Genomic DNA, 24,627 nt, shown 5'->3' on the forward strand with positions numbered 1-24,627 from the left:
CACCTTGCTGGTGTCGTTTGACCCCAGTACTCTTTCCTGCCATGGCAGGGGGTCGGACTAGATGATCTACTCAGGTCCCTTCTGATCCTAGAAACTATGAAGGTTGGAAAATAAATTCAGTTAATAAAAAAAATGGAGAATAAGACCTTTTTTTACTTGTTTAAGGATTTGAACTTATGGGAAGCCCTTCAGGATACTTCACAGATTTTGAAGATAAAAAACAGGTGGTAAGATGGAAGAACCTAGTTGCACTTCTGGCTAAGAGATATATAGGTAAGTTACTTTTAAAAAATCCTATTTTTCTTGCTATAATGAGTCCTGTCTTCCTGCTTCCAAAGTTCTGTGATGTGTGCTCGATTGGAGAAATGGAAGGGGTTTGAGCAACATTAGTTCATAGACTTTGTCCTGGAAGAAGATTCACAGAAGGATGGACAATTTATACAGCCTACAGTGTCTCATGGAACATTGTAGCACCAAACATTTTTTGTAGGAAAATACAATTAAAAAAAAAAAAAAAGGAGCAGTGCAGGTTGACAGAAGAAGACTAACTAAATACTCAAGGAATGAGACACAGATAATCTATGTACCAGACAGACACATATTCATCCCTTCGAGTCAGGCATCATTCTATCTCTGAAATCATTGGGAACTCCAAGGAGTAGATCCATTACATTTGGAAGATGACAGGCTGGTTGAGCGAAGGGCTGTGCATATCTTTCTTTTCCTGGTTTGGCAGTCAAACAAGAAAAAAAAATGTTTCTGATTGAAATGAAGTAAACTAAGGGGAACATGGAGAAGAGATCTTAGTGAAATATGCAATACCCAAATTCTGTTTGTGTCAAATTAAACATCTCATTCAATCCAAATCAGCTTTTTAATATATTTGAAAACAAGCAAAACAAATGAAGGAGTAGATTAATCTCATGGTCATGGCTGTAGTTTCAATAGCCAGGGATTTTCAGGGTGCGTTTACACGTGCATTTTAATGTGCAGTAGACTATTTTATTGCACATTAAAGAGTCACATAAAAAATGACATTATGGTAATGTTCAGTAAAGTAGTCTACTACACAAAGCTTCACTAAAAAGTTACTACACGTTAGTGCAGCTTAATGAACATTAATTTAGTACCTCATATTGGAGGTACTAAATTTAATGTGCATTAAAAAAAGGTGCATTAATGCACATGTAGACATGTCCTCAGTTTATCTGCCACCCTAATCTGTCACAGTGATGGTGTCCCATTTTGCATAAATAATTAAACCTTCGTTAGAGCAGGGAGTAGAAACCAGGTGTTCCAGCACCTAGGTCCGTGTTCTGACTTAATCACCAAATACAGTCACAAGCTCCTTCTCTGGATCAGCAAATATTTAAGTAATCTATGTTCTAAGCAAAGCGAAATACCTCCAGCAGAAGAGACTGAAGGAGATCTACCTCAGAACAGGCTATACAATGGGTGCATCTACACGAGATGCTACTGCAGTGGTTACTGCATTTATTTAGTACTTGTATAATCAAGTAATAAATAAATGAGCAGTAACCAGGTTTACTGCGCAGTAGTGCCAGCAAACGTCTTTTTAATGACACTGTTACTCAGCCTAATAATACTGCGCAGTAGTATATTAGCACCGTTAGTGCTGTGATGCACTACTATGCAATATTATTCAGCTACTGCACAGTCAGTGTCTTGTATAGACCTGCTCAGGGATGACTAGAATGCTCCCTGAAAAGTGGGTTCAAGTCTTTGTAAACAGGGTGCATCTACACAAGATGTTTACTGTGGAGTTGCCTAGTTAGCTGTGCAGTAAATGTCTCAGGATCTACACATGCAGCCCTATTAGGCTGCAAGAAACTAATAAACTCCACAGCAGGTTAGTACTTCTAAATATGAGTACTATCCTGCTGTGAAATTTTTTTGTGCCCAGCAGCGTATGTATAGATGCTGACCTAGCTGGCTCAGGCATGAGAGTGCTTCAGTGTGGGGGGCAGCCTGCTGGCTAGCCCCGCACTGAAACACCCTAATGCCTTAGCCAGCCCCTCTGTAGCTCATTGAGCTGGGTTGGAGCAGCCCTGAACTTTCAGGCTGGCCCCCTGATCTCCTGCCAGTTGGGGCTGCTCTGACCTAGTTCAGTGTGCTGTGGTCCCGGGTGCATGTGTAAATGTGGTGCCCAGGAGTAAGAAACTCTGTCACGATATGAGCCAGAGTTTATTGCTAAGCACTGAAATGCATGTGTAGATATGCCCACAGAGTAGGAATCTGAACCAATGTCTCCCTTCTTCAGTTTTGTGAATCCAGTCCGGACATGCTCTCTTCCAACCAAAACTATTAGCAGAGTCAACCCAAACATACAAATAGTTTCAGTATGACCCAAACTATGCAAAAAGTTCAGCATAGCTTTTTAAGTAGATTTTCTATTGGCCAAAAACGGTACTCGGATTTAGTGGTCCCAGTGCTCAGTATATATCTGAATGTATCATACCCATGGAACTTATCCTCAGATTAATCACCTTATGTAGTAAGAAACTGCAGTACTTAAAGTTTGTTTTATTTCCAGCAAAATATGGTCTGGAACATGTTGCCAAATGGAATTTTGAAACTTGGAATGAGCCAGATCATCATGACTTTGATAATGTGTCAATGACTGTCAAAGGTAAGTTTGTTTTTTTTATTAACTCTTACTGTTTAGTTTATTCATATTGATGATGTGCTGGGAAGAAACAGAAAAGAAGCAGGGTAGGATGACAAAAAATAGGAATACAATAAAAATGTGTATATACTGTTCTATAAATGTTTGTCCCTGGCTATGATCCACACACGTGATCACTGGTCTGAATCTTGTAAATTTGCAGTTTGGATAGTATCCCATGTGAAGAAGCAGATACAGCATGCAGAAAAAGGAAATAGAAATAAGAACAATAGAAATTAGATCACACTGGTCATGTCTACATGTGCATTAAATCATGTTTTCTAATGTGCATTAAAGTTAGTACCTCCAATGTGAGGTACTAAATAAGTGCACATTAGGCTGCCTTAATGCACAGTAACTGTTATAATGTTCCCTCTAAGTAGTAGCAGTCTGCGGTGCACTGCTTCGGTCCGTGAGTGAGACACTTACCGAAGAGGGCTGGAGGGTGGGGTCAGGGGCCAGAGGCTGGGGCCGAGGGCTGGAAGCTGGGGCCCGGGCTCTGCCAGTTCCGGGGAAACTGCTCCGTTCCCCCACTTCGCATCAGGGAGCGAGGAGTCACATGGCATCAGGGCTGGGGAGTGGAGCACTTCCCCAGAGCTGGCGGAACCTGTGGCAGCCCCCAGCCTCAGCCTCCATCCCTGCCTTGCCTCACCTGGGAGAGGAGCTGCTGCCTGCCCTGAGTGAGGCTCTGCCAGCTCTGGGGAACTGCTCTGCGGCTCTGGGAAACTGCTCCACTCCCCGGCCCTTGCCAGTCCCCGCCCTCACCTCACCTTGGAGCTTACCTTAAGCTCCTCTCCCGGTGCATGGCCTTGCAAAGGCTGTGTGTGGCCAGACTTTTAGTTGTGTGCTGCCATGCACACGCACACCTTAGAGGGAACTTTGAACTGATGTGCATGGTTTTTAAGTGATGCTTAATGTGCAGTAACCCATTTTACTGTGCAGTAGGGTAATCACACATTTTTTATGTGACACTTTAATGCACAGTAAAATAGGCTACTGTGCATTAAAGCGCATGTGTAGACATACCCTCAGTTTGCTGTTTGGTTACAGACTAAAGTTATGCTATGTGGTTTTCTGCTTGATTTGTGTGTCCTGGGAGCCTTTTCAGGCAGATGCCCATTGACAAGCTTCTTTTTCTGAAGACTTCATAAATCTGAGGCTTTGGACCAGTAGTTTCCTGTTGTGATCTTCATGGAGGAAGAAGAGGGCGAGAGGCAGTTTCAAAGGCACCTTGTGCACTTACTTGAATACATTTGCTAATCAGCAGCATAGTAGCAAGAAGATTTACAGTATTCTCCACTAGTTTTAACCAAGCCACCATTGTAAGTTGTAGTCATCTACTGCATATGTATCTGCTTTAATTCTAGGGTTTCTCAATTATTATGATGCTTCCTCAGAAGGGTTAAGAGAAGCTAGTTCTCTACTGAAATTTGGAGGGCCAGGAGACTCCTTTCACCCCTTCCCAAAGTCACCAATGTGCTGGAGTCTTCTATATCACTGTTACAATGGAACCAACTTCTTCACAGGAGAGACTGGTGTGAGATTGGACTACATATCCCTCCACAAAAAGGTCAGCTCGGAAGAGGGTTTCTTGACAATTTAATCCTGAGGTTTCCTAGGCATTCTCCAGTACTGTGGTTTCTGAAGTTGGCTCTGCCTATACAGGGAAATACGGTCATTGTAATTTTAAGAGGGCCTTTTAAAGATATCCTAATGGAAAACTTTAGCCTAAAAAGTAAGTGTTTTTAAACCTGGTATCTACCTAATAATAACTTTGTCCCATTTTTTCACATATAGAGAGTGGGGCTAAGGGAAATACAGAATTTTGCCATTTGAAACAAAATGGCTTATTCGAACATCATTTGTGCTTCAGGAGGAAGTATAGAAATATTAGATTTGCCAAAGACACAAATACTTGGATGATCCAGGGACACGGTTAACAATCCAAGAAAAAAATAACGATAACCTGCAAGCCTTTTACTAATAGCCATACTTTAACCGACACATGCTTTTACTTGTATGTTTTACATAGTGTAAGTGTACCTCTTCTGCTAGGCCCTGACCTGCTGCCAGTTAAAAGGGCCAGGGTCAAATTTAGGGGTTTAATGTCAAATAGACTTAAAAAAAGTAAAAGAAGTTTGGATGTCAGTAAAAAGTTTGCGGTAAAAAATGTATTGGGTTGGCAAACTTGGTTGACAGTAATAATGGTTTTACACTGTGCTGCACACCCCCAGGGTTCCTCTACTTACCCCCACAACCTGATAATCCCCCCTGCACCCTGCTGCCCCCTTCACCAGCCTTACCCCTGCCACTTACCATGTCTTTCACTTGTCCTGGTACAGACCCCCAAAGAAGCCTAGTTCTGATATAGCAGTATTCCAGGCAGCCTGGGATGCAGCAGCAGCAGCAGTAGTATATGGCTGAGAGAATATTCTCCTCAGGAAGCACTAGGTGGCACTGCTATGCTCTATCAGAGCTGCAATCAAGCTACAGCTGCTTAGTCTTTTTACTGACACCTAAAGATATTTTTTACTGATTTTACTGGGCATATCTACATGAGATACTAAAAGCTCAGTAGACTGATTCTACTGTATATTAACGTGGCAGGCAAAAACCATGGTAATGCCCTAACGTGCAGTAGAATTAGTCCACTGCGCATTAGCGTCACAAAAACGTGCACTGGCACTATTGCGCAGTAGCGTCAATTACAGCACATTAAGTTAGTACCTGTTATTAGAGGTACTAAACTTAATGCATTGTAATTATGGCACATTAAGGCACGTGTAACTGTGCCCACTGACAGCCATTTTAACCTGATTTTTTAGTGACAGCCAGTAAATTTACTGACAACCCTGTTGGCAACCCTGGCTAGTGACCTGCCGCATGACACAGGTACTGTCTTTGTTGTTTACTCACTTTGCATGACAGCATATTCCTGTTATTACAGGGAGCTGGGAGTTCACTTCAGATCTTGCAAGAAGAAACAGAAGTTCTTGAACAAATTCAGCAGCTTTTCCCAAATTTCACTTCTATTCCAATCTACAATGATGAGGCAGACCCAATGGTGGGATGGTCAGTTCCACAGACATGGAGAGCTGATGTGACCTACGCTGCCATGGTGGTAAAGGTAACTCACAGCCCAAATCATTTCTAAGCAAAGCCAATCTGAAGAGGTAGTGGGATCTAAACAATTTTTTAACCTAGGTACATAGACTGCAATATATACAATACATAGGCTGCAGGGTAAATTTACAGACCCAGTCATGAGGCTCTTACTTATATTTCACTCTTTATTCAGGCAAGCCCACTTGGAGGTTAGCAGTCATTCAAGTGACTACATATTAAATAAAAATGTCCTGGATGCATGAGTGACAGCAGCTGATCGCCAGCCGGGGGAGGGGTGTCCCCCAGAGCCTGCTTGATGACTGAGGGAGAGGAGGGTGTCCCCCCGTAATTGATCGCAGTGCCAGTGGCAAAACCAGAAGTGCCAGAAGCAGTGGAGATGTGACTTCTCTCAGTGCCACCGGCACCATTCAGGGAGGGGCACCAGCTGGTACGTCACTTGGTGCTTCCACTCCCCACCTGGCAAGGGCCAATCTTGGAGGGGCACATACCCCTCCACCCACGTGCCCCCACTATGTGTTGCCTATGCCTGGATGAATGACGCGGTTGATTTATAAGAAATGAATTTATAAGAATGACGTGGTGGATTCATGGAATGTTTCAGTCAGAGGGTGCACCTACATATGCATTGGATCTGGGATCAGTTTACTTACAAACTCACGAATAAATGCTCCTGGGCAGGAATCTACACATGCAGGGAAGTTGGAGCAGATTTGCTGCTAATGGCAGCAAACTGTTCCTGCTTCCTGGAGCCCTGCAGTGGGCCCCTGGCACCACCAGGGGGAGCTATAGGTACCCTAGGATATCACCCAAAGGGGCTGGCACAGACTACCGGGCCAGGGGACAGCTGTCTCCTACCTGGGGCTGGAATATTACACCCTGCCTCTGGGGGCTGCCTGCTGTTAGGGTGAGAACAATGTCCTCCAATCCCAGCAGCAGGGCGCTCCTGGCCCTGGTGCCCTGATCAGGGGCAAGGAACTTGGAAAGCTGCAGGGTAGGGGCAGGTCCCAGCCCCAATGCACCGGTGGGGCAGCTAGCAGATATCTTACCTAGGTCACCCAATTGGGTTTTGGGGCTAGGACCTACCCCTGACCAGGACAGTTCCCAGCCCCCACCCCACACACGAGGAGGAGGCTGGGGAACAAGGTGGGGAGCTTGTTCCCTGCTCAGCTCTGCAAGTGCAGAGCTGGGTAGGGAACAGGTTGGGGTGCTTGCTCCCCAGCTTATTTCCTGCTCATGTCTGTGTTGGCGGTGCTGAGCAGGGAACAAGTTCCTCAGCCTGTTCCCCACCCAGGTCCATGATCATGGAACTGGGCATGAAACAGGCTCCCCAGTCCCTGCCAACAGGGAGCTCCCAGCGCCAGCTTCACAACTGTAGGGCCATCACTGGGAGACCCTTATCTCCCAACCCCCTACTCCTCAATTGTGATGGTGCAGCAGGGCCTGGGAGATAAGGATCTCTCAGCCCCTGCTTCCCAATCATGTTTCTGGAGCAGGGGGTTTGGAGCTCCTGCCTTTCAGTGGACAACTGACCAGGAGGAGATTTGCTCCAGGGTAGTCATCTACACAAGCACTACTGCGCTAGTAGTGATTTAAAGTACTTGCTACTTGCATTTTGAGGTAGTACACATATTTGCGATTAGTGAGGTTTACTGTGTAGTAAGCATGTGCACATGTTAACTAGGCTACTGCGCCATTAAATGTCTCATGTAGACATGCCTAGAATTTCATACCTTCATTCCAAAGCAAGCTTACTTCCTACAACTTTTTTGATGCTTACATAATATCCTGCCTCTCATAATGGAGTCAGAAGTGCACACAGGCAAGTCTTATTTACTATGGAGGCTTCTTTTGGTCAGAGCTAACACTGAACTTTTCAGAGCAGCAGTCTGTAAGCTCTGTTGTCTCCAGCAGACTTTACTTCATCAAAATGTGTATGAACTTTCTACAACCTGCTCATGAATGTGTTAGACTGACTGGTGATCCTTTTTCACTACAGTATGCAATATTTGACACAAAAGCATTAGGTCAGTTAAAGAATGGCTACTCATCATTCCTTCTTGGTTCACATTTAATGATAAAATATCACCATGTTCTTAAGACTTTTTGTACCTAGCAGCTTTGAGGGAGAAAAAAAAAATCATCTTGAGCCACAAGAAGACATACCAAGTCTGACTTTAAAATATTTTTAAATAGGTCCCTGAGAAGATTGAGATGGATAGAATTAATTACACTTGTGGTTGTTTTGAAATAGGACAGCATAAATGTGGGTTATTAGATTAAGGTCTCTTGTATATTTTATGCCAAAGATGCTCAGCCCCCAGCCCATAGGCCACATCTGGCCTGCAGAACTGTGTTGTCTGACCCATGGGGCTCCCAGGGGTCTGGAAATTTGGCAGTGGGGGAATGGAGGCAGCATTACTTTGTTTACTCAATTCTAAGACAAGGTTTTTTTTCACTATTTTAGAATCATGAACAAGGATAGTGGGGGCAGGGGGCAGCTCTGGCTTGGGCTTCAGCCCCTACCCAGCATTGGGACCATAGCTGCAGCTGCTGCCTGGCCCCCCAACTTGCACTGCCTTTGCACCCTGACATCTCTGTCCTGCAGCTTCTTCCCCCCAGCACCTCCCTCCCTACCCACAAAGTCGCTGCTCCCCATTAGCCTCTCTCCCTGCCCCCTTACCCTTACTTCAGCTAGCAGATTATGTCTACACTGCAGCCTGGGACACTGAGCATAATCTCAGCCCTGCCCCATAGCAGCAGCACATAATCCTCACAGCTACTACAGGTGCTGGGCTGTCTCCAAATTAGAACAGGGATGGAGCCTGCCAGTAACAAATTTGTAAAAATTTTATTTATAGAATTTACTTCTTGGGGTTCATCTTAAATTCAAGGTTGACTTAGATAATTATTTCAAATCGTTAATATTTATTTGAATCTGAATAATAAATAAATTGTTGCTTCCAATTTCTGGATCCATGGGGAGCCCTACAAGCCAGATAGTGTGGCATGCAGGACCATATTATCAGTGCATGGCTGGATTAGGCCAACATACAATCGAATCAGGCCAGTGCAGGATCAAGGCCATAGATCAATTCCATGTACTGACCCCGCACATGATCCAGCCTCTCAACCAACCCTGTGCTAGTCACCCAGCCCATGGGTCATTCCAGAAGATTGGGTGCCAGTGTTTTACAGTTCTGATGTTGCTGTCAAAGTCCTACACTTCAACTTCTAGGGTATCTGCCTTCAAGACTTCACCAAATTCTGCTCTGGCCTATACCTTTGATCCAACTCATTGTTGCATTCTTCATCATTTTACAATGGAATAAAATGAAGCACTGCATGAGTGCGGGCACATCTACATGAGGTGCTTTACTGCACAGTAGACTAAGCTACTGCACAGTAAAGCATTACCATTTATATGTGCACAGCATTTACTGCAAATTGCTCCCAGTCAGCCCAGGCAGCAGGGAGCAAGAGAACTGTCCCCTCCCTGGGCAGCTGCTTACTTCCCAGCCCCCTGCTCTGATTGGCTGACCAGAGCAGAGGGTGGGGTCCCACTCCCTACCCCTGGCAGTTGCTTGCTGCCCATCCCCCACTCCAAGATCAGACTGGGGACTAGTGCCATCCCCTGCCCCAATAACTGCCTGCTGCCTGGCCCCCACTCTGACTCAGGGCAGGGGACAGTGTTCCAGCCCTTGCTCCAATCTTGGAGCAGGGGCTGGGCAGCAGGCAGCTGCCCAGGGCAGGTGTGCAGGGCTGGGAGGCAGTTGCCTCAGAGGCAGGACAGCTCCCCCCAGAGCCCAGACCTGACCCTGGTGTCCCCTGCCAGCCTGGGGCTGGCACTCAGGGGAGCTTGGAGTTTGCCCTGGCTGTTGTAAGGGAGCAGAACAAAGCGGAATAGCCCTGCACTGAACTGCTCCTATGAGGAGCAGATTTGTTCCCAATGGGCACGTGTAGACACACTCCCAGGGAAAGCTTACTGCATGGTATTTTATTGTGCAGTAAGCTTTCAGTGCATTAACAGCATGTGTAGAAGTGCCTAATGTCACTCAACAAAAACAGAAACCAGGGGTTAAAAACTGTATGCTATGGCACTAGCATAAATTCAAAGTAATTCGTAAAAATAAAAACATTAGTCCTGTTGAGAGAAGGAGGACATACTCGCCTGGTATAAATCCAGACTGCCAGTCCAGTCCTTTGAACTGTTTTATAATGAATAGGATTAGAAGTCCATTAATGTATTCTTAAGTATTCTTGTTTCCATCCTCCCTGAACTCTACACTTCGTGATAGTAAATGTACATTTTCACTGTAAATATAATAGGTCACAAAACTCTGCAGAAATCTGCTACAGCCATCTGTACTGACCTCCAGCTAAGAACACCTGCATCTTCCTCATTGCATAGCATGTTTATAAAACTCTTCCTCTGTGCAGAGCTTTATGTTCTTACAAGGAACCTGCTGTTCTGCTTCTGTCCTTATATGTAGGTTTAATCCTTTACATCTGATTAGATGTATTGCTGCAATCTTACTAATGACCTAATTTTAGCCAGGTATTACATAACCCAAAGCCACTCTAAGACCTTCATGAATTTAGAAGCCAAAATGTTGTGTGCTGTTGCTTTTGTTGCATATACATTGCAAGTTCCTCTCTTCATCTTGCATACGCTTGAGCTGCACATGAATTAAACTATTTCTCTATAGCTAGCTTTACCAAAATAGCAGAGGCAAGAGTGCTCTCACTTGCCGTTTCCAGTGTATAATAGCAAGTTAAATTGATCCCACAAGGAAATAATCCAGTAGCTTCAATACTATGCATTCTATATCCAGTGTTCAGTAGAAAATAGGAACTTCATTAGTTTTTCACTAACTTCATTAGCTTTTCAGTTAAGTAATCAGAAAAAATATTAGATTTTTTTAAAGAAGAAATTTAATCTTCTCCATCACTTTGCAGATAATCATCCAACATCAAAACCTGCTCATTTCCAAGGCCAACAACACTATTAACTATACCTTGCTGAGTAATGATAATGCCTTCATGAACTACTACCCCCATTACTTTACCCAGAGGACACTAACTGCACGATTTCAAATGAACAACACAAAACCACCACATGTTCAGATGGTGAGGAAGCCAGTGTTGACTGCAATGGGCCTTCTGGCATTGTTAGGTATGGTAAATATGTCTTTAAAAAGAAGTCACTTATTCCACATCCCATTCTCATTAAAATTAGATGCATGAACTCCATCATATCATCTATTCTAAGTCTCTTCCTAGCTCTGAATTCAGTAGTTGGTCAGTCTCACAAAGAATAAAGTTTCCACCACTTCCCATTGGAAACAAATAACTTTGATATCAGTGTGTTTGTAGTTTATTTTCCCTTCAGCACAGTCAAAATCTTCTTATGTCTATTTAAACCTCCATTATGCCACCTCAGTTACTATCTTCCCTTTCCTATTTGTGGCTTGGAAAGGCCTTTGGTCACTGTCTGGTCAAGATTTTCATTTCTTTTTAATGAATCTTTAAATTCTTCTAAGCCTCATCACATAGACCTTGAATCACATATGCTGAAGTCCCAGTGATGCAAACTGTCATTAAACACTTGTAACCCAGCAGTGCCTGAAAGAAAAGCAACTGGGAGGCCCACACTGCTAGGTACTTGATAATCAGATAAAATGATATCCATGCCATGTAGAGTGTTTTGCAAAATAAAGGACTGCTTTCAGTTACAGTGATGCAAGTCTCTTGCTTTAACCAGTGCTACTCCAACTTTATGCTGGTGTCATTGAGTAACCTGTAGTCCAACACAGACAGTTAGTTACATGTTTTACCTTCGCATGTGTCAGATGCTTGTTTAATTAGCTTTGTGGTAAAAATGTATTTCTGCTTTTTTCAGGGGAAACACAAATTTTTGCAGATGTATACAGCAGCAAAGGTGAAAATGGTAACAATAGCACCGTTGGAGTACTAGCCACTCTACACACTCCTGCTGAGCTACGATCTTCAGATAGCTGGCAAGCTGCCATACTGGTTTACACTAGTGATGATAACCATACATCATTGAATATTAGTGCTGTAACACTGAACATTACTCAATTCCCCAAATGTGCAGGTAAACACACAGTGCTTAGCATTTTATGTCATGGATCTCCAGCAGTAAGTTTGCACTGAATGTTTTCTGGGTTTTAAACTTCCTGATTGAAGTAACAATGCTCGTTTGTACATGCCCAGGAAAATTCTGCTTGTGACTAAAAACCATGCCTGGCAAGCCCAGATTTTCTGGTCTGTAATATGTCCACATGAGAAAAGAGTTTGGATTCCATTCCTGGAGTTGTCTCCACTTATTGATGGCTGCTGTGGATGCCACGCTTTCAGAAACTTCACTGCACCTGCACCCTTTAGAATAGCGATTCTCAGCCGGAGTGCCATGGCACCCTGGAATGCCTTGAGATCCTTTCAAAGGTGCCACAGGTACTAGCACTGTTTTTATAAAAACAGTATTCACAAGATAAATCCAGAGATTTCAAATAGGAATCCATAGCATTAAGAACATTCTGACCTATTGGGGTTTTTTTACTCCTTGTAACAGAACTGGTTATTATTTTTTTTTAGTCAAAAAAATAAGTGAAAACTAAGAGCCAGCATTTTCTAAGGGGTGCCTTGAGTCTAATGAGAGATTACTTGAGTCTACAAAGGTTGCAAGTCTCTGCTTTAAAAGCAGCACATTCCCTTCAGGTTGAATATTACAGGGTCTATGGGATTTCCTGGTATTGGCTCCAACAGGATCTCTCAGTGTTCAGTCCTTGTAAAAATCAAGCCTTTTTTATTTAGAAGCATAATTTTAAGTGCACTGGTTTGGAATTTTTCATCTTAAGCTTTTGTGAAAAATCTTATGCTAGGTGTCATTGACTTTCAGAGAAACTCAGTTTATTAAATCACTTTCTAACTTGGGGCTTATTTGTTTTTTAAAATATTTACCCTTTTGTCTTCAAATCTGAATCTGGAGCTTTATGTATTCCTTTTGTGTCTCCAAAGAGCTTGTGTATGTGACATATTATCTAGACAACAATCTTACCAATCCGTATTTGGAGTGGAAGAAACTAGGAAGCCCTGACTTTCCTTCTGTAAAGCAGTTCAAACAACTAAGGGATGCTGAGGTATGATTGTATATGGTGGGTTGAGGCATCGGCATTTATAGTAGCAGCTAAGGAGTTGAAAAAAAATGAAGGAGGTTTTGCATGGGATTATTAAATCCAGAAAAGTGTAGTGCTGAGAAGGGAAAAAATAAAATGCAGGGCAAACTGAGACACACTTATATCTCAAGCTTCATCCTTGCAGCTCTCCAACCACCATAGAGAGACATTTAACTTATAGGATGACATCTTTGCAGAGATTTTGCTCTTTTCTGCTGTCAGCCGTTCATTCTAGATCTGCCAGAAGTCCTGAATTGTTAACCCTTCTAGTGCTCTGCAATTGGTGCAGCAAGGATCCAAAGCCTTAAATTCAGTGTCAGCTGCAGGGCCTGGGAAGGACTAATCTGGCTTTTGATGGTGGCAGCTGACACCTGCACTTGCAGCAATGTCTTAACCCCCACTATGCCCCATGGAGCATTCTGCTTCCTGCCTCCAGCACTTCCCTTCACTGAGCACTTGGGATCTGCGTGCCACACACAGCAGCTGCCTGTGGCACTGCTGGCATGCATGCTACAGGTTGGCCATCCATGGCCTAGACAAAGGCAAAGACATTTCTACCATAATAAATAGCTATGAAGACTCATCTTTTTTCTTAACACTTCCATTTCATTTTGCAGGACCCAGCAGTGACAGGACCATTCCCGTTTCCTGAAGATGGCCACCTGCTCTTGAAAAAGGAACTCCCCATTCCATCTGTCTTCTTGATCCATGTTTGTGCAAGACCTCGCTCTGTTCCCAACCAAGTACGTATCATATTTCATTGCTATGTGGTCAAGTTAGAAACTGGTCCCACACTGTCTATTGGGATCTCATTGGAGATGTTAGTTACTGATGGGTGCAGTGTACAGTGAAACCCAAGTCATTCATAGTTGGTCCTACAAAACTGATCAGAGAAGCAGTGCCCTTTGAAGAGCCACAGCAAACAATTGGAGCATCTCAGTGGTCTTATACAGCTATTTGCTGTGGTTCTACAATTCCCCAGTTCATAAATCTTCATATTCACAGTGAGCAAGGAACCTAGCCCTGCAAATATTTAAGTTCTATTTTATCACCATATACTTTTTAAAGGCTGCACAGAAGGTTTATTTAAAGCAGAGAGACTGACTTCATTTCTTAGCTAGATTCCATGAATTGCAATTGCATTCCAGTATAAAACCCCCCACAAGAGATGGCAGATCATATCAACTGAACTAAAAATCAAAATCTGCCGGCACCAGAAAAAAAAAACCACTTTAGTGTACTGTAAGGACAATACTTTATAATCTTATCAGTTCTAACAGTAAAATGATTAAAAATAACTTTTCAGCAAGCAACATATTCATATTTTATAGCTACATTATGGAATAGTGAGTGTAGTGGATCATACACCATATCCGTGTCTTCTGATGCCCAAGCCTGAATAATGAGTATGTCCAAAGTTGGGCTGGATGCTTTCAACTTCCTGTGCAGTTAGTGGGAGGATTTGAGAATGCTGAATGACTTGCAAGACTAGGTGCAGAATGGTAGGGTCAAGAATTTGGTTGAAAAGGGCATAAGATGTAGTTCCAAAACTCTATACTAGGGCAGCATAATAAGTGGTCTGTTTTATTTCCTCTCTATAGAAAGTAAGCTACTAAAAATTCCCAGTGAAAACAATGAGAGTTGCTGAGCATTCAAACTGGTGGGGAGGAGTAAGGGAGGGTATTAGGTTACTGGTATAGGTTTCTAAATATGGGGAACTGAGTTTTATCTACTTTTATTTAGTTTATTTATTTAGTATGTTATTGTTTTACTTTAAAATATCCAGGCCAGCCCTTTTAAGTATAAACATGATCCGATAGCTCTGATCATTTAGAGTAGGGCCTTCAAATTTACTGGGCCCCATATTCTTACATGGGCATCTCTTTTTGACAGGTAACAGGTGTTTACCTTCTACCACTCACAAAGGAGCAAGTTGCTGTATTGTGGGATGACGACTATGTGGATTCAAAGTATGTGCTTTTTTAGAAATGGAGCTAACCAAAGTTAGCAGGACAGGGATCTGATGTTAGGAGGAGCCTGGTAAAATTAAGACAAAGCTGCTAAGCAAAATCTGCCTGCCTGCATGCCACAGCTAAGCACAAGGCATTATCCCTTTCCAACCATCAAGGTTTTATTCCTAATACCACTTGTATGCACTGTGGCCTCAACCAGTATAGAATCATTAGCACCCATGTTCAGTATCTGCCATGAAGGTACCCTGAATAGCCTCTTGCCTATTTTGCTGGTTCATTTGAGGGATACCTCACAGGCTGCCACAATGGCAAATCAAGATGCCTTGTTCCTCTGGAAGAGATAGACTCCACAAACACTCCTGTGTGAAAGAAAGCTCTTGTGCCAAATCCAGTCAAAATTATCCCTGCAAAACATAAATGATACTATCTGCAGGGGCAGAGATGGTAAACTACATCCAATAGGTATCAGCAGACAATCTGCATACATTCTAGCCCAGAAACTCACTGATGTAGGTTGCCCTGCAGATCAGAGGCATAGTAAACACCCCAACTCTTAAAGCACCCCTTTTAACTAGTCAGTCAGGGCCAGCATACCTGTGTCATGGGCCTCAGCCTGCACGATGTAAAACATCTTCACTAAAATGCCAAGCCTCGACTCCCCTTCTGGTTTCAGTAAGAGCAGAAGGTGCTGTGCAATGTGTTTCAGGTGCTCTGAACACATTGCACTATTTGTCAGCCAGCCTTGATGTTCTTCTGTGGGCTTTTATCACCACACCCACTGCCTAACAGTGAGTGCTAGCTTTTATTTGGAGGGGGATGATGCAGTGCAGGATTTTCTGCTAGTGTGCAACACCAACCATTTCTCCTCACTGATATGGCATGGTGGAGTAGAACATGGCCTTTCCATGGCCACCACTGTAGTCATAGAGTCATGATTTCTTTTCTAGGTGCATAAAAACATTTGAAGTAGAGTTTTCACCAAATGGAAAAACATACCAAAGGATTAATACCAAAGACACTATATTCACTCTCTGGGTCTACAGTCCAGGTAAAGCAAGCATGCACACTTTGTATGTTTTGTTATATTTTTAACTGATTACAGATTGTAATGTAACTTAGGGCAGAGCTGCCCATCTAACAGGATGCAGGGCATATGTAGCCGCCAAGGGGTTAGTGTGTCACCTGCGGGCTCCTGCCTAACTGCCACTCCCCAATCCCTGCTGGATTCTTTGGGCTCCCTCTTCCTTCTTCAGCTTCTACTTCCTGCACCCAGGGGGCAGCACAGTGAGGGGGCCCAGCTGGGTGTGCAGTGGGGAGCAAGGTGTCTGTGCTGCATGCATGGCAGGGGAGAGGGCCAGACTGCTCTCACTGCGTGCAACAAAGGCAAGAGATACGCCATGCTCCTGCAGCATGGGAAGCCGGTGTGTCTGGGATGAGAGAGAGGCACTATATGTGCAGCTAGGGGGAGATGGAAGGGAGATTTACCATACATCAACTGTCCAAGGTAATTGTTTCACGTATCTGCTCCTGTCCCGTCTCAGCTATGTTCCCTCAGTTTATCTTCCACTTTTTGCAGAATAGTAGCAAACATACAAAACAGTTACTGTGGAATAGTTGATGTGTGGTATGTCTCTTCCTCCTCTTTCAACTTAGTATACTTAGTTCCTCAGTCCAAGTCATGTTTTCAGTGCCATTACACTGTAGTACCAGGCATATTTCTGTCAGTGAATTCCCAGTAATGAGACTAGATCTCTCCCTTTAGCATCATACCCTAAACACATGTGGTGCAAATCTTAGTCATGGTGACAGCCACAATGAGCACTTTTTAAAGCCTACAGGCTTTATATAGAAAGGCCATTAAGGAAAGATTATGCTTTCTCTTCTAAAGGTATGAGTCTGAGACCCTTGATCATGGAATCATAGGAAAATAAGGATGGAAGGGACATTGTGAGATCTAGTCAAGGCAGGATTGTCCCAATCTGAATCGTCCCAGCCAAGTATCAGTTCAATCTGCTTTTGAGAATTGCCCAGGATGGAGGCTCTACGACTTCTGTAGGTAGCCCGTTCCAATGCTTGACCCTCATGGTGAGAAAGTTCTTCTAATCTTCAACCCAAATTTCCTTTGCTGCAATTTAAGACCATTACTCCTAGCCTTGTTCCTTAGAACTGCAGAGCAAAGTCTATCTCCATCTTATTTATAATCATCCTTCAGCCAGATTTCCCTTTTCCAGATTAAATAAGATCAGTCCTTTCAGCCTTTCTTCCTAAATCTAGCTTCTCAGGCCTTTAATAATTTTTGTTGCTGTCCTTTGGACACTTTTGAATCCATCCACACCTTCCTTAAAGTTTGAGGCCCAAAACTGGTGAAGCCAGGTGAGGCCTCACCAGTGCCGAATAGCACACAGGAATCACTTCCCTTGATTTGCAAGACACTCTTGTTAATGCAACTCAGTAGACTGTTGGCTTTTTTCCAAAAAAGTGCACAATCTTGGCTTATATTCATTTTATTGTCTACTGTAATCTTCAGGTCCTGCTCTGCAGTACTCCAACCTAGCCAGTTATACCCTAGTCTGCATTTATGCATGCAATTAATCTCTCTCAAGTACAGGACTTTGTATTTTCCTTGTTGAATCTCATCTGATTGATTGAAGACTATTTTCCAGTCTCTCCAGGTCACTCTGGATCCTGGCCTTGCCCTCCAGAGTATCTTCCACTGCAAATTTGATAAGCATGCACTTAGTCCCATCATCCAAATCATTAATGAAGATATAGAGCAATACTAGTCCCAGAACAAACCCCTGGGGAACCCCACTCGATACTCCCTCCCAACTAGAACTTGAGCCACTGAGGACTACTTGCAGAGCATGATGATCCAACCAGTTATATATCTACATTACATCTTTTCATCTATTTTGTATTTCCTTAACTTGTTAATGAGAACATTGTGAGAAATAGTATTAGAAGCCTTGCTAAAGACAAGGTGCATCATATCCACTGCTCTCCCCACGTCAAGAGAGCCTGTCATCTTATCACAGAAGGAAATCAGGTTGGTCAGGACCAATTCGCTGTTGGCAAATTCAGGCGGACTCTTCCTGATCACCTTGTTCTTCTCTAGGTGCCTCACAATAGATTTCTTGAGGACCTGTTCCATGATTTTTCCAGATATCAAGGTCAGGGTGACTGGTTTATAATTCCCCAGATTCCACCCCCCCTTCCCTTCTTAAAGATGGACAGGCGCTATATTTGCTTTTTCCAATCATGTGGGACCTCACTGACCTCCACAAGTTCTCAAAGAGGATAGTTAATTTCTCTGAAAGTACCTCACCCAATTCCTCCAGCACCCTAAGTTGTATTCCATCTAGCTTTACTGATTTGAAAGCATCCAGCTGCTCCAAGTAATCTCTAACTGGTTCTTCTACTACTCTAGGCTGTTTGTCTCCTTCCCCATGTTTGCTGGCAGCTGCAATTGTCATCTGGTAGTTGCCCCTATTTGTGAAAACTGAAGGAAAAAAAGGCCTTAAGTACTTCAGCCTTTTCTGCATCATCTGTAACTAGATTGCCTTCCATGTTCTTGTAACAAGCAGGCCTCCCAGGGCTGATCTCAATCTAGGTCTGCCCACTTGTTTCCAAGCTAGCCACCCACCCATCTCACCTGCCATGCTTTGATGTTCTGGTTATCTGATGTTAAATCAGGCAGGAGGCTGCCCTTTCACCTGCCTTGATGACAAGGGCCTCTGTACACACTCCAACCTCACCCTGACATGTCCTATGCCTCGTAGATGTTTCCTGGCCTAACACCCAGTCTCACAATCATTATGGCTTGACACCCAGCTCCATCCTCTGGCTCCAGAGCCTGTCATCAGGTTCCAAGCACCATCCCCAGGCCACAGGGCTCTCCTGACTTTAAGCCCCATCCTCAGGCTCCAAGCCCTGTCCCTGGGCATCACCCACTCTCTATATCTCCGGGTCCCAGATCCCCTCACTAGGCTCCAAGCCTGTCACAATAGGACTAGGGCTACAAGCCCTGTTCCCCCCTGGAGCCTAACACCTAGCTCCATAATGCACCTAGGCTCTTCTGCTAGACTAGGTGCTGCCACAGGTCCCTCCACCAACCTGCACACTGCCTCAGTGTTTGCAATGAGCTTGAGCTCCCCCTGTCTCAGGTCTCACTCACCAGGGATGTGGGGGCTGCAGTTTTCAAGCATCCCTACTCACCTTTCATCAAGTGAGGTAACTGACCTGGCATTTCTGGGAAGCTACACTGCCACAGGTAGCTCCACCAGACCATCCATCCCTGGCAGGGTGCAGTTCTGGGTCATGCCCGGGACCTTGGAGCCTCCTCCATCCCCATCACCCCAGCTCTTACCTCCAAGATGTTTCAGGCAGCAACTCAGCTAGATGTTGCCTCCTCAACTGGCGGCAGCAGACTGCTGCCCTGCAGTTCAGGGACCCAGCCCTTATATACACCAGCTGGACCCTGTTCCTCAATCAGGCAACTCTACTTGTTTAGGACCACAGGCAACTGTGGGCTGCCTGGCTGCTGCTCAGGCCCCTGATAGTAACAGAGCACAGGGTGCTCTGTTACAGTTCTGTAAAGGACCTGTGGTTTCTTTGGCTTTCTTGGGTGTCTGTAGACATGTGGGATGCCTGCTCCAACATGCCGCAATTACAGTGCATTGGAATCTGCTGGAGCATGCTAATCAGCACACTCCAGGAGCTTTGGTGTCTCATGTGTTCAGCATCTCTGCACTTCAAAATGTGGGGAGCTTTAACTAAAGCTCATCAAATGAGTTTTAGTTAAAGCAACCCTGCCAGCATTTTGAGACATGGGGACACTGAACACTGAGATGCTGTGGGTGCTTTAATTAGAGTTGCTCTTGGGAGCTGCTCTAATTAAAGCACCCCTCTCTTACTCTTGATGTACTTGTAAAACTGATTTTATTGCCTTTTATATCTCTTGCCAGTTGCATCTCAAATAATTCCTTGGCTGCCCTAATTTTCTCCATACATGCCTGTGTCATATTCTTATACTCTTCCCTAGTACTATGACTGACTTTCTACTTTTTGTAGGATTCTTTTTTTGAGTTCCAGTTCATTGAAGAAATGACTGTCTAGCCAGGCTGGCCTCCTGTTGTAGTTCCTATTCTTCAGTTAAATTGGGATAGCTAAATCCTACATCCCTAAAAGGGCCTTCTTAAAGTATAGCTAGCTCTCCTGGACATGGAGAAGTTAGAGAGGGTCCCGCAGTGGGTGACAAGAATGAAAGGTCTTGAAAGGCAAGTCATATGAGGAGAGGTTGGAGGAAATAGGCTGGTTTAACTTGCAGAAATGACACTGATAGAAATCTTCAAATATATGAAGGGCTGGCCTAAAGAAGGGGGAAAATAGCAGACAGTAGAACATGGACTAATGGCTTAAAGTTGCAGCAAAGTAGGTTTAGATGGACATCAATAAAAACTTCACTGTTAAAGCAGTGAGGCAATAGAATAGGCTGTCTAGGTGCCTAGGGAAGTTGTGAAATTTCCATCACTGAAGGTGGTCAACAATAGGTTAGATGAGTATTGTTCAGGGATGATGTAGGAGTTGTATGCCTAGGCTCTACTATGAGTATTTCCATGCTTCTGGGTTTTGCTGATTTTGATGGGATGGTTTGGATAAGGATGGTTCTGCCTGTGGCTGGGGATTTGGACTAGATAACCTCTTCAGGTCCCTTCTAGCCCTACTTTTCCATGCTTCTACATTTGCTGCTGATAATTTTCATAGGCTTGAATACCACACAGTCTCCATTTGCCTATGGCCATGTAGCACTCTACTGACAGCAGGATGACCTCCTCATAATTCAGGCAAAAGTCCCATGGAAGTCAATGAGCATTTTTTTTTAAGTATGGGCAAAAGATTATAGAAACTGGCTTAGAAGAAGAAAGAATGTGGTAGGGTGGTATTCTAACATATAAAAAGCTTCAACACAAGTTATTTGGCAGTTTGATGGCACTGATTACAGTAATAAACACTGATTAGATTTTACATGTATAATCTGATTAGAGATGAAAGTTGTATTCTGAGTGACATACTCCGAGGTACAGTTCAGAAGGCAGTTTACTGGAAACAAAGGTTTGCCTTGATTGTGAACATTTCTGATACAACCAGCTGAAGTCAGGTTCTCTTTTTAAATTCAAAAGACCATTAAAGCATTGATAAAGATGAACAGATAAGCACAAACTAAGGTCATGGCTCAGTCAGGACTCCAAGGACAGAGCGCAAAGTCATATGGTGGTACAGGGCATGTATCGTAATACTTTAAGCTATACATTTTGGTAGAATAAAATACATCTGACCAGCAGGACAGAATACTTCTTACTTGAGTTATTGCCAAGTATAGGCAATTACATTTACCTACTTTATTTTAAGAAAACCCATAACCATTTCATTTGTGAGGTGTAAATTCTTTGCTAATGAATGAAGTTCAAAAGTGACCTAAACAAAGGCAGGCCTACAATCCAGTGCAGTTCAGGAGTTACAGAATAGCACACCTGCATCTCAAGTATCTCTGGCATGAGACTGCTTCTTCAAGAAACATATAAGTTCTGTTGGTTTTGCCAGGAGAGCTTTAAGGATCTTAAAACCAACCTGTAAACTTTGCAAGCATACAGGAGCATTGTACCACTCCTTCAGATTTACCCTGCTCTGAATGCTCAGTATCTCTTAGTCAGAACACAATTACATCACATCTGATATAGTCAAATTGAAGTGTAAGCAATAGTAAAGAAAACCATGATTGCTTTGAGTAAATCAGTTACTATTATAGACACAGATTTTATACTAACACTGTAGCCATACTTCAGTGTCCAGATAAGGACAAAGCATATGCTGGATATGCAACAAGCACCAGTGAATAAATCAACACTTAATTTCCTGCAGATTATCCTTTGTAGGTGGCTGCCCAGTACAAATATGTGATACCTAAGAGAGAGAAATTCCTACTAGAACCCAGCCATAGATCTACTGTTTTCCACAAATGTATGCTTTACAGCAAGGGTGTCAAATGTATAGCCTTAGAGCCAGATCTGGCCCACAGAGACCTATCATCTGCCTCCCATTGTTGCCTGTGGATCTCAGGGTTGACCCACAGGCAACATGTTGGGCACCCCGGTTGGCCCCAGCACACAGCCGAGAGCAGCAGAGCAGCGGCTGCACGCAGCAGCCCCAGGCAGCTGGAGCACATCCACACTACACACAGCAACCACTCCAGCCCCTCCAGAACAGACATGCACAGCCATTCTGTGGGTCCAGTCCTCCCTGTGGACTGGCCTTGCACTGCTCACCCAGTCCACAGGGCCAGGTGAGTTTGAAACCCCTGCTTTACAGGGACAGTGGCTTTTCTAGCATATGACTGTCTTTTGCAGTAATCATGTTTGATCTCCTCATTTGTAGGAAGCATAGTTTCAGGCTTTTACAGAGTGCGTGCTGTTGACTACTGGGGCAAGCCAGGCCCTTTCTCCATTCCTGTGAAGTACACTGAAGCTCCTGAATGAAAAAGAAGAGAAAGCCATGAATCTGCCTGCAGCATGTGGCAGAGCAGCATAGGTTACTGCCAACTACAACCTCCCCAAAACAAAACTTCACCTTAATTTATGTGGGAAGACAGCAGTGACATGATGAAGCATGTTGGAAAGCAGTATTGTCAGCTACTGTCGCTGATGCTGCTTGAAGACAACATACAAACAGCAAGAACACCGACAATTGGACTCCTGCTATTTTTGTAAAAGACTAACACCGGACCAGGATTTGCTTTGTTAATTGGTGGTCAGGAAGAAATAATTGACCTTGCCTCTTCCTGTATTCCAGTAGTGGAACTCACCTGACAGCAGCAAACTTGGGGTCGTAAAAGCAGAGCAGGACAGTGAGAATGAGGCCATGGTTCCAATGTACAGACTGACTGACTAGGCAGAGGCCAACAGCAAAGTCACAAACTGGGCCTATCGGAGCATTCTCAGGCAGACCCCAATGGGGAGTTGAGGGGGTGACTGAATTTCCTTCCCTGCTAGCGAGGAATATGAGTAAAGGCAAAGCTCTGTCAGAGGTGCATGTCTTCCAAGGCAAGAACAAAGCAACCTTTTCTGTCCTCCTTGGGCTGCTGTCCCAAACCCTGTAAGCTGTGGGTGTTACTTGGCAGTGCCTTTTCCTAAAGGATTCTAGGAATTCAATGCAGTTTGTTGGCCCACTTTCTCAGGAAGCGCAGAGTCCTTCAGCCCTGTGTGTAAGAGCTTCTTGGCAGTCATTTGCCCATTGCTGGGCCTTACCTACATGCACAGAACCCTGCCTCCAACAAGATTGAGAGAGGAAAGCATCCCCTTTTCTAGCATGCATGGGCTTGTGCCTGTATGCTTTTTTGTTCTCTCTTTTTCTTCAGATGTTTTAAATCACCATCCCTTTACCTCTTCCAACCAGGACTTCCCAAACTTTAGGCTTTCTCAGTCACAGCAATGAGGCCAGACAAAGACAACCTGCTTCCCTGTTCCCTGCAGCCTTGCTTACTCCTAAGTCACATGGCCAAGCTGCAGACTACTATTCCCGGTGTGCAGAGCCTTAAATAAGCCAAAGCCTGTGACAGATAGAGTGGCTTATGCATTCCTTCCATAATCAGCTAACTGCTAAAAGGCCCAGATAAGTAGGCCCTAGAATTGTACATGGCAGAGGGCTCGCCTTGGGCACACTTTTCTGGAAACTTAGCTAAGAATGCTTCAGTAGCTTGTCTTTTACAAAACTTTTTAAAAAGAGGGTTATAGTGTTACACAAAAAGATAAAGCCAGTGTTATGTCTAGATTGCCTTCACATGTTAATGATTGTTTTGTAAGTCAAAGTGCCTTAAAGTTACATCAGTGTAGGTTGTAGCTGTGCTGGTCTAAGGACATACACAGACAAGGTTCTTTGGGTGAATCTGATATATTTTATTAAGTTGGTCTAATAAAAGATACCAGATTCACCAAAAGAACCTTATCTGCTTAAAGTTACATCTGTGTTTGAGTCAACTGGATTACTGTTTTTTCTCTTTAAAGTGCTCCCAGAAGGAAGTAGACACTAAAAAAAAACATTGCAGTAAAATATTAGGATATTCTGTAATAGGGAAATAAGCCTCTGTCACAAACATCTCTTATAACATTCCCACCACTGATATAAAGTACATCATCAGTTTAACACAAAGCAAGCTTAGTTGTGTGTATGGGTGGATCCAGGATTTCAGAAAGTTTTTAGAAAGGGGATACAGGAGCAGTGACATGCACTGCAGGGTTAGTTTCACCCCAGCTCCCAGCATCCCTCCTTGTTGCAGACAGGCTGAATTGCAGAAGCAGCAACAGGGACTTTTCTAAAGTCCTTCAAGCAGGTAAGAAGGCTCCCCTTCCTTCCTCTCCACGATTAGCTGCATGTGCATGTTCTCTTGCCTTCCCTTGTATTCCCTCCTTCCCCTACCCACTGATGCCACTGGTGTTGTCCCCAGCTGAGCCAGGGACAAGGGGCTTCAGTCGCTCCTGCCCCACTGCAGCCAGGCTATACATGAAACCAATGTTGGCTAGAGGCAGTAGCAGTAGCAGGCAGGTTCCTTTCCCCAACACTTGCTGGCTGGCAAGGAGCAACCGGGGGACAGGGC

At 44.0% G+C, this 24,627-nt stretch overlaps 1 protein-coding gene across 3 annotated transcripts in view; it reads left to right on the forward strand.

Annotated features, from left to right (window-relative positions):
* The window catches only part of IDUA (iduronidase, alpha-L-), an 82,107-nt gene extending 57,948 nt beyond the window's left edge, over nucleotides 1-24,159 (forward strand). For all 3 annotated transcript variants that reach the window (XM_019554931.1, XM_019554932.1, XM_019554933.1), the window contains 11 exons: nucleotides 166-273; nucleotides 2,555-2,650; nucleotides 4,054-4,256; nucleotides 5,634-5,813; nucleotides 10,769-10,985; nucleotides 11,712-11,927; nucleotides 12,851-12,972; nucleotides 13,626-13,751; nucleotides 14,902-14,978; nucleotides 15,929-16,029; nucleotides 22,413-24,159. In XM_019554931.1, the coding sequence (XP_019410476.1) occupies nucleotides 166-273; nucleotides 2,555-2,650; nucleotides 4,054-4,256; nucleotides 5,634-5,813; nucleotides 10,769-10,985; nucleotides 11,712-11,927; nucleotides 12,851-12,972; nucleotides 13,626-13,751; nucleotides 14,902-14,978; nucleotides 15,929-16,029; nucleotides 22,413-22,513 (1,547 nt within the window). In that variant the 3' untranslated portion in view covers nucleotides 22,514-24,159. The remainder of the gene's footprint in view (nucleotides 1-165; nucleotides 274-2,554; nucleotides 2,651-4,053; nucleotides 4,257-5,633; nucleotides 5,814-10,768; nucleotides 10,986-11,711; nucleotides 11,928-12,850; nucleotides 12,973-13,625; nucleotides 13,752-14,901; nucleotides 14,979-15,928; nucleotides 16,030-22,412) is intronic.
* Nucleotides 24,160-24,627: the final 468 nt, after the last annotated feature.

The sequence above is a fragment of the Crocodylus porosus genome, unplaced genomic scaffold (genome assembly GCF_001723895.1).
Source record: "Crocodylus porosus isolate Cpor-Errol unplaced genomic scaffold, CroPor_comp1, whole genome shotgun sequence".
Lineage (NCBI taxonomy): Eukaryota > Metazoa > Chordata > Crocodylia > Crocodylidae > Crocodylus > Crocodylus porosus.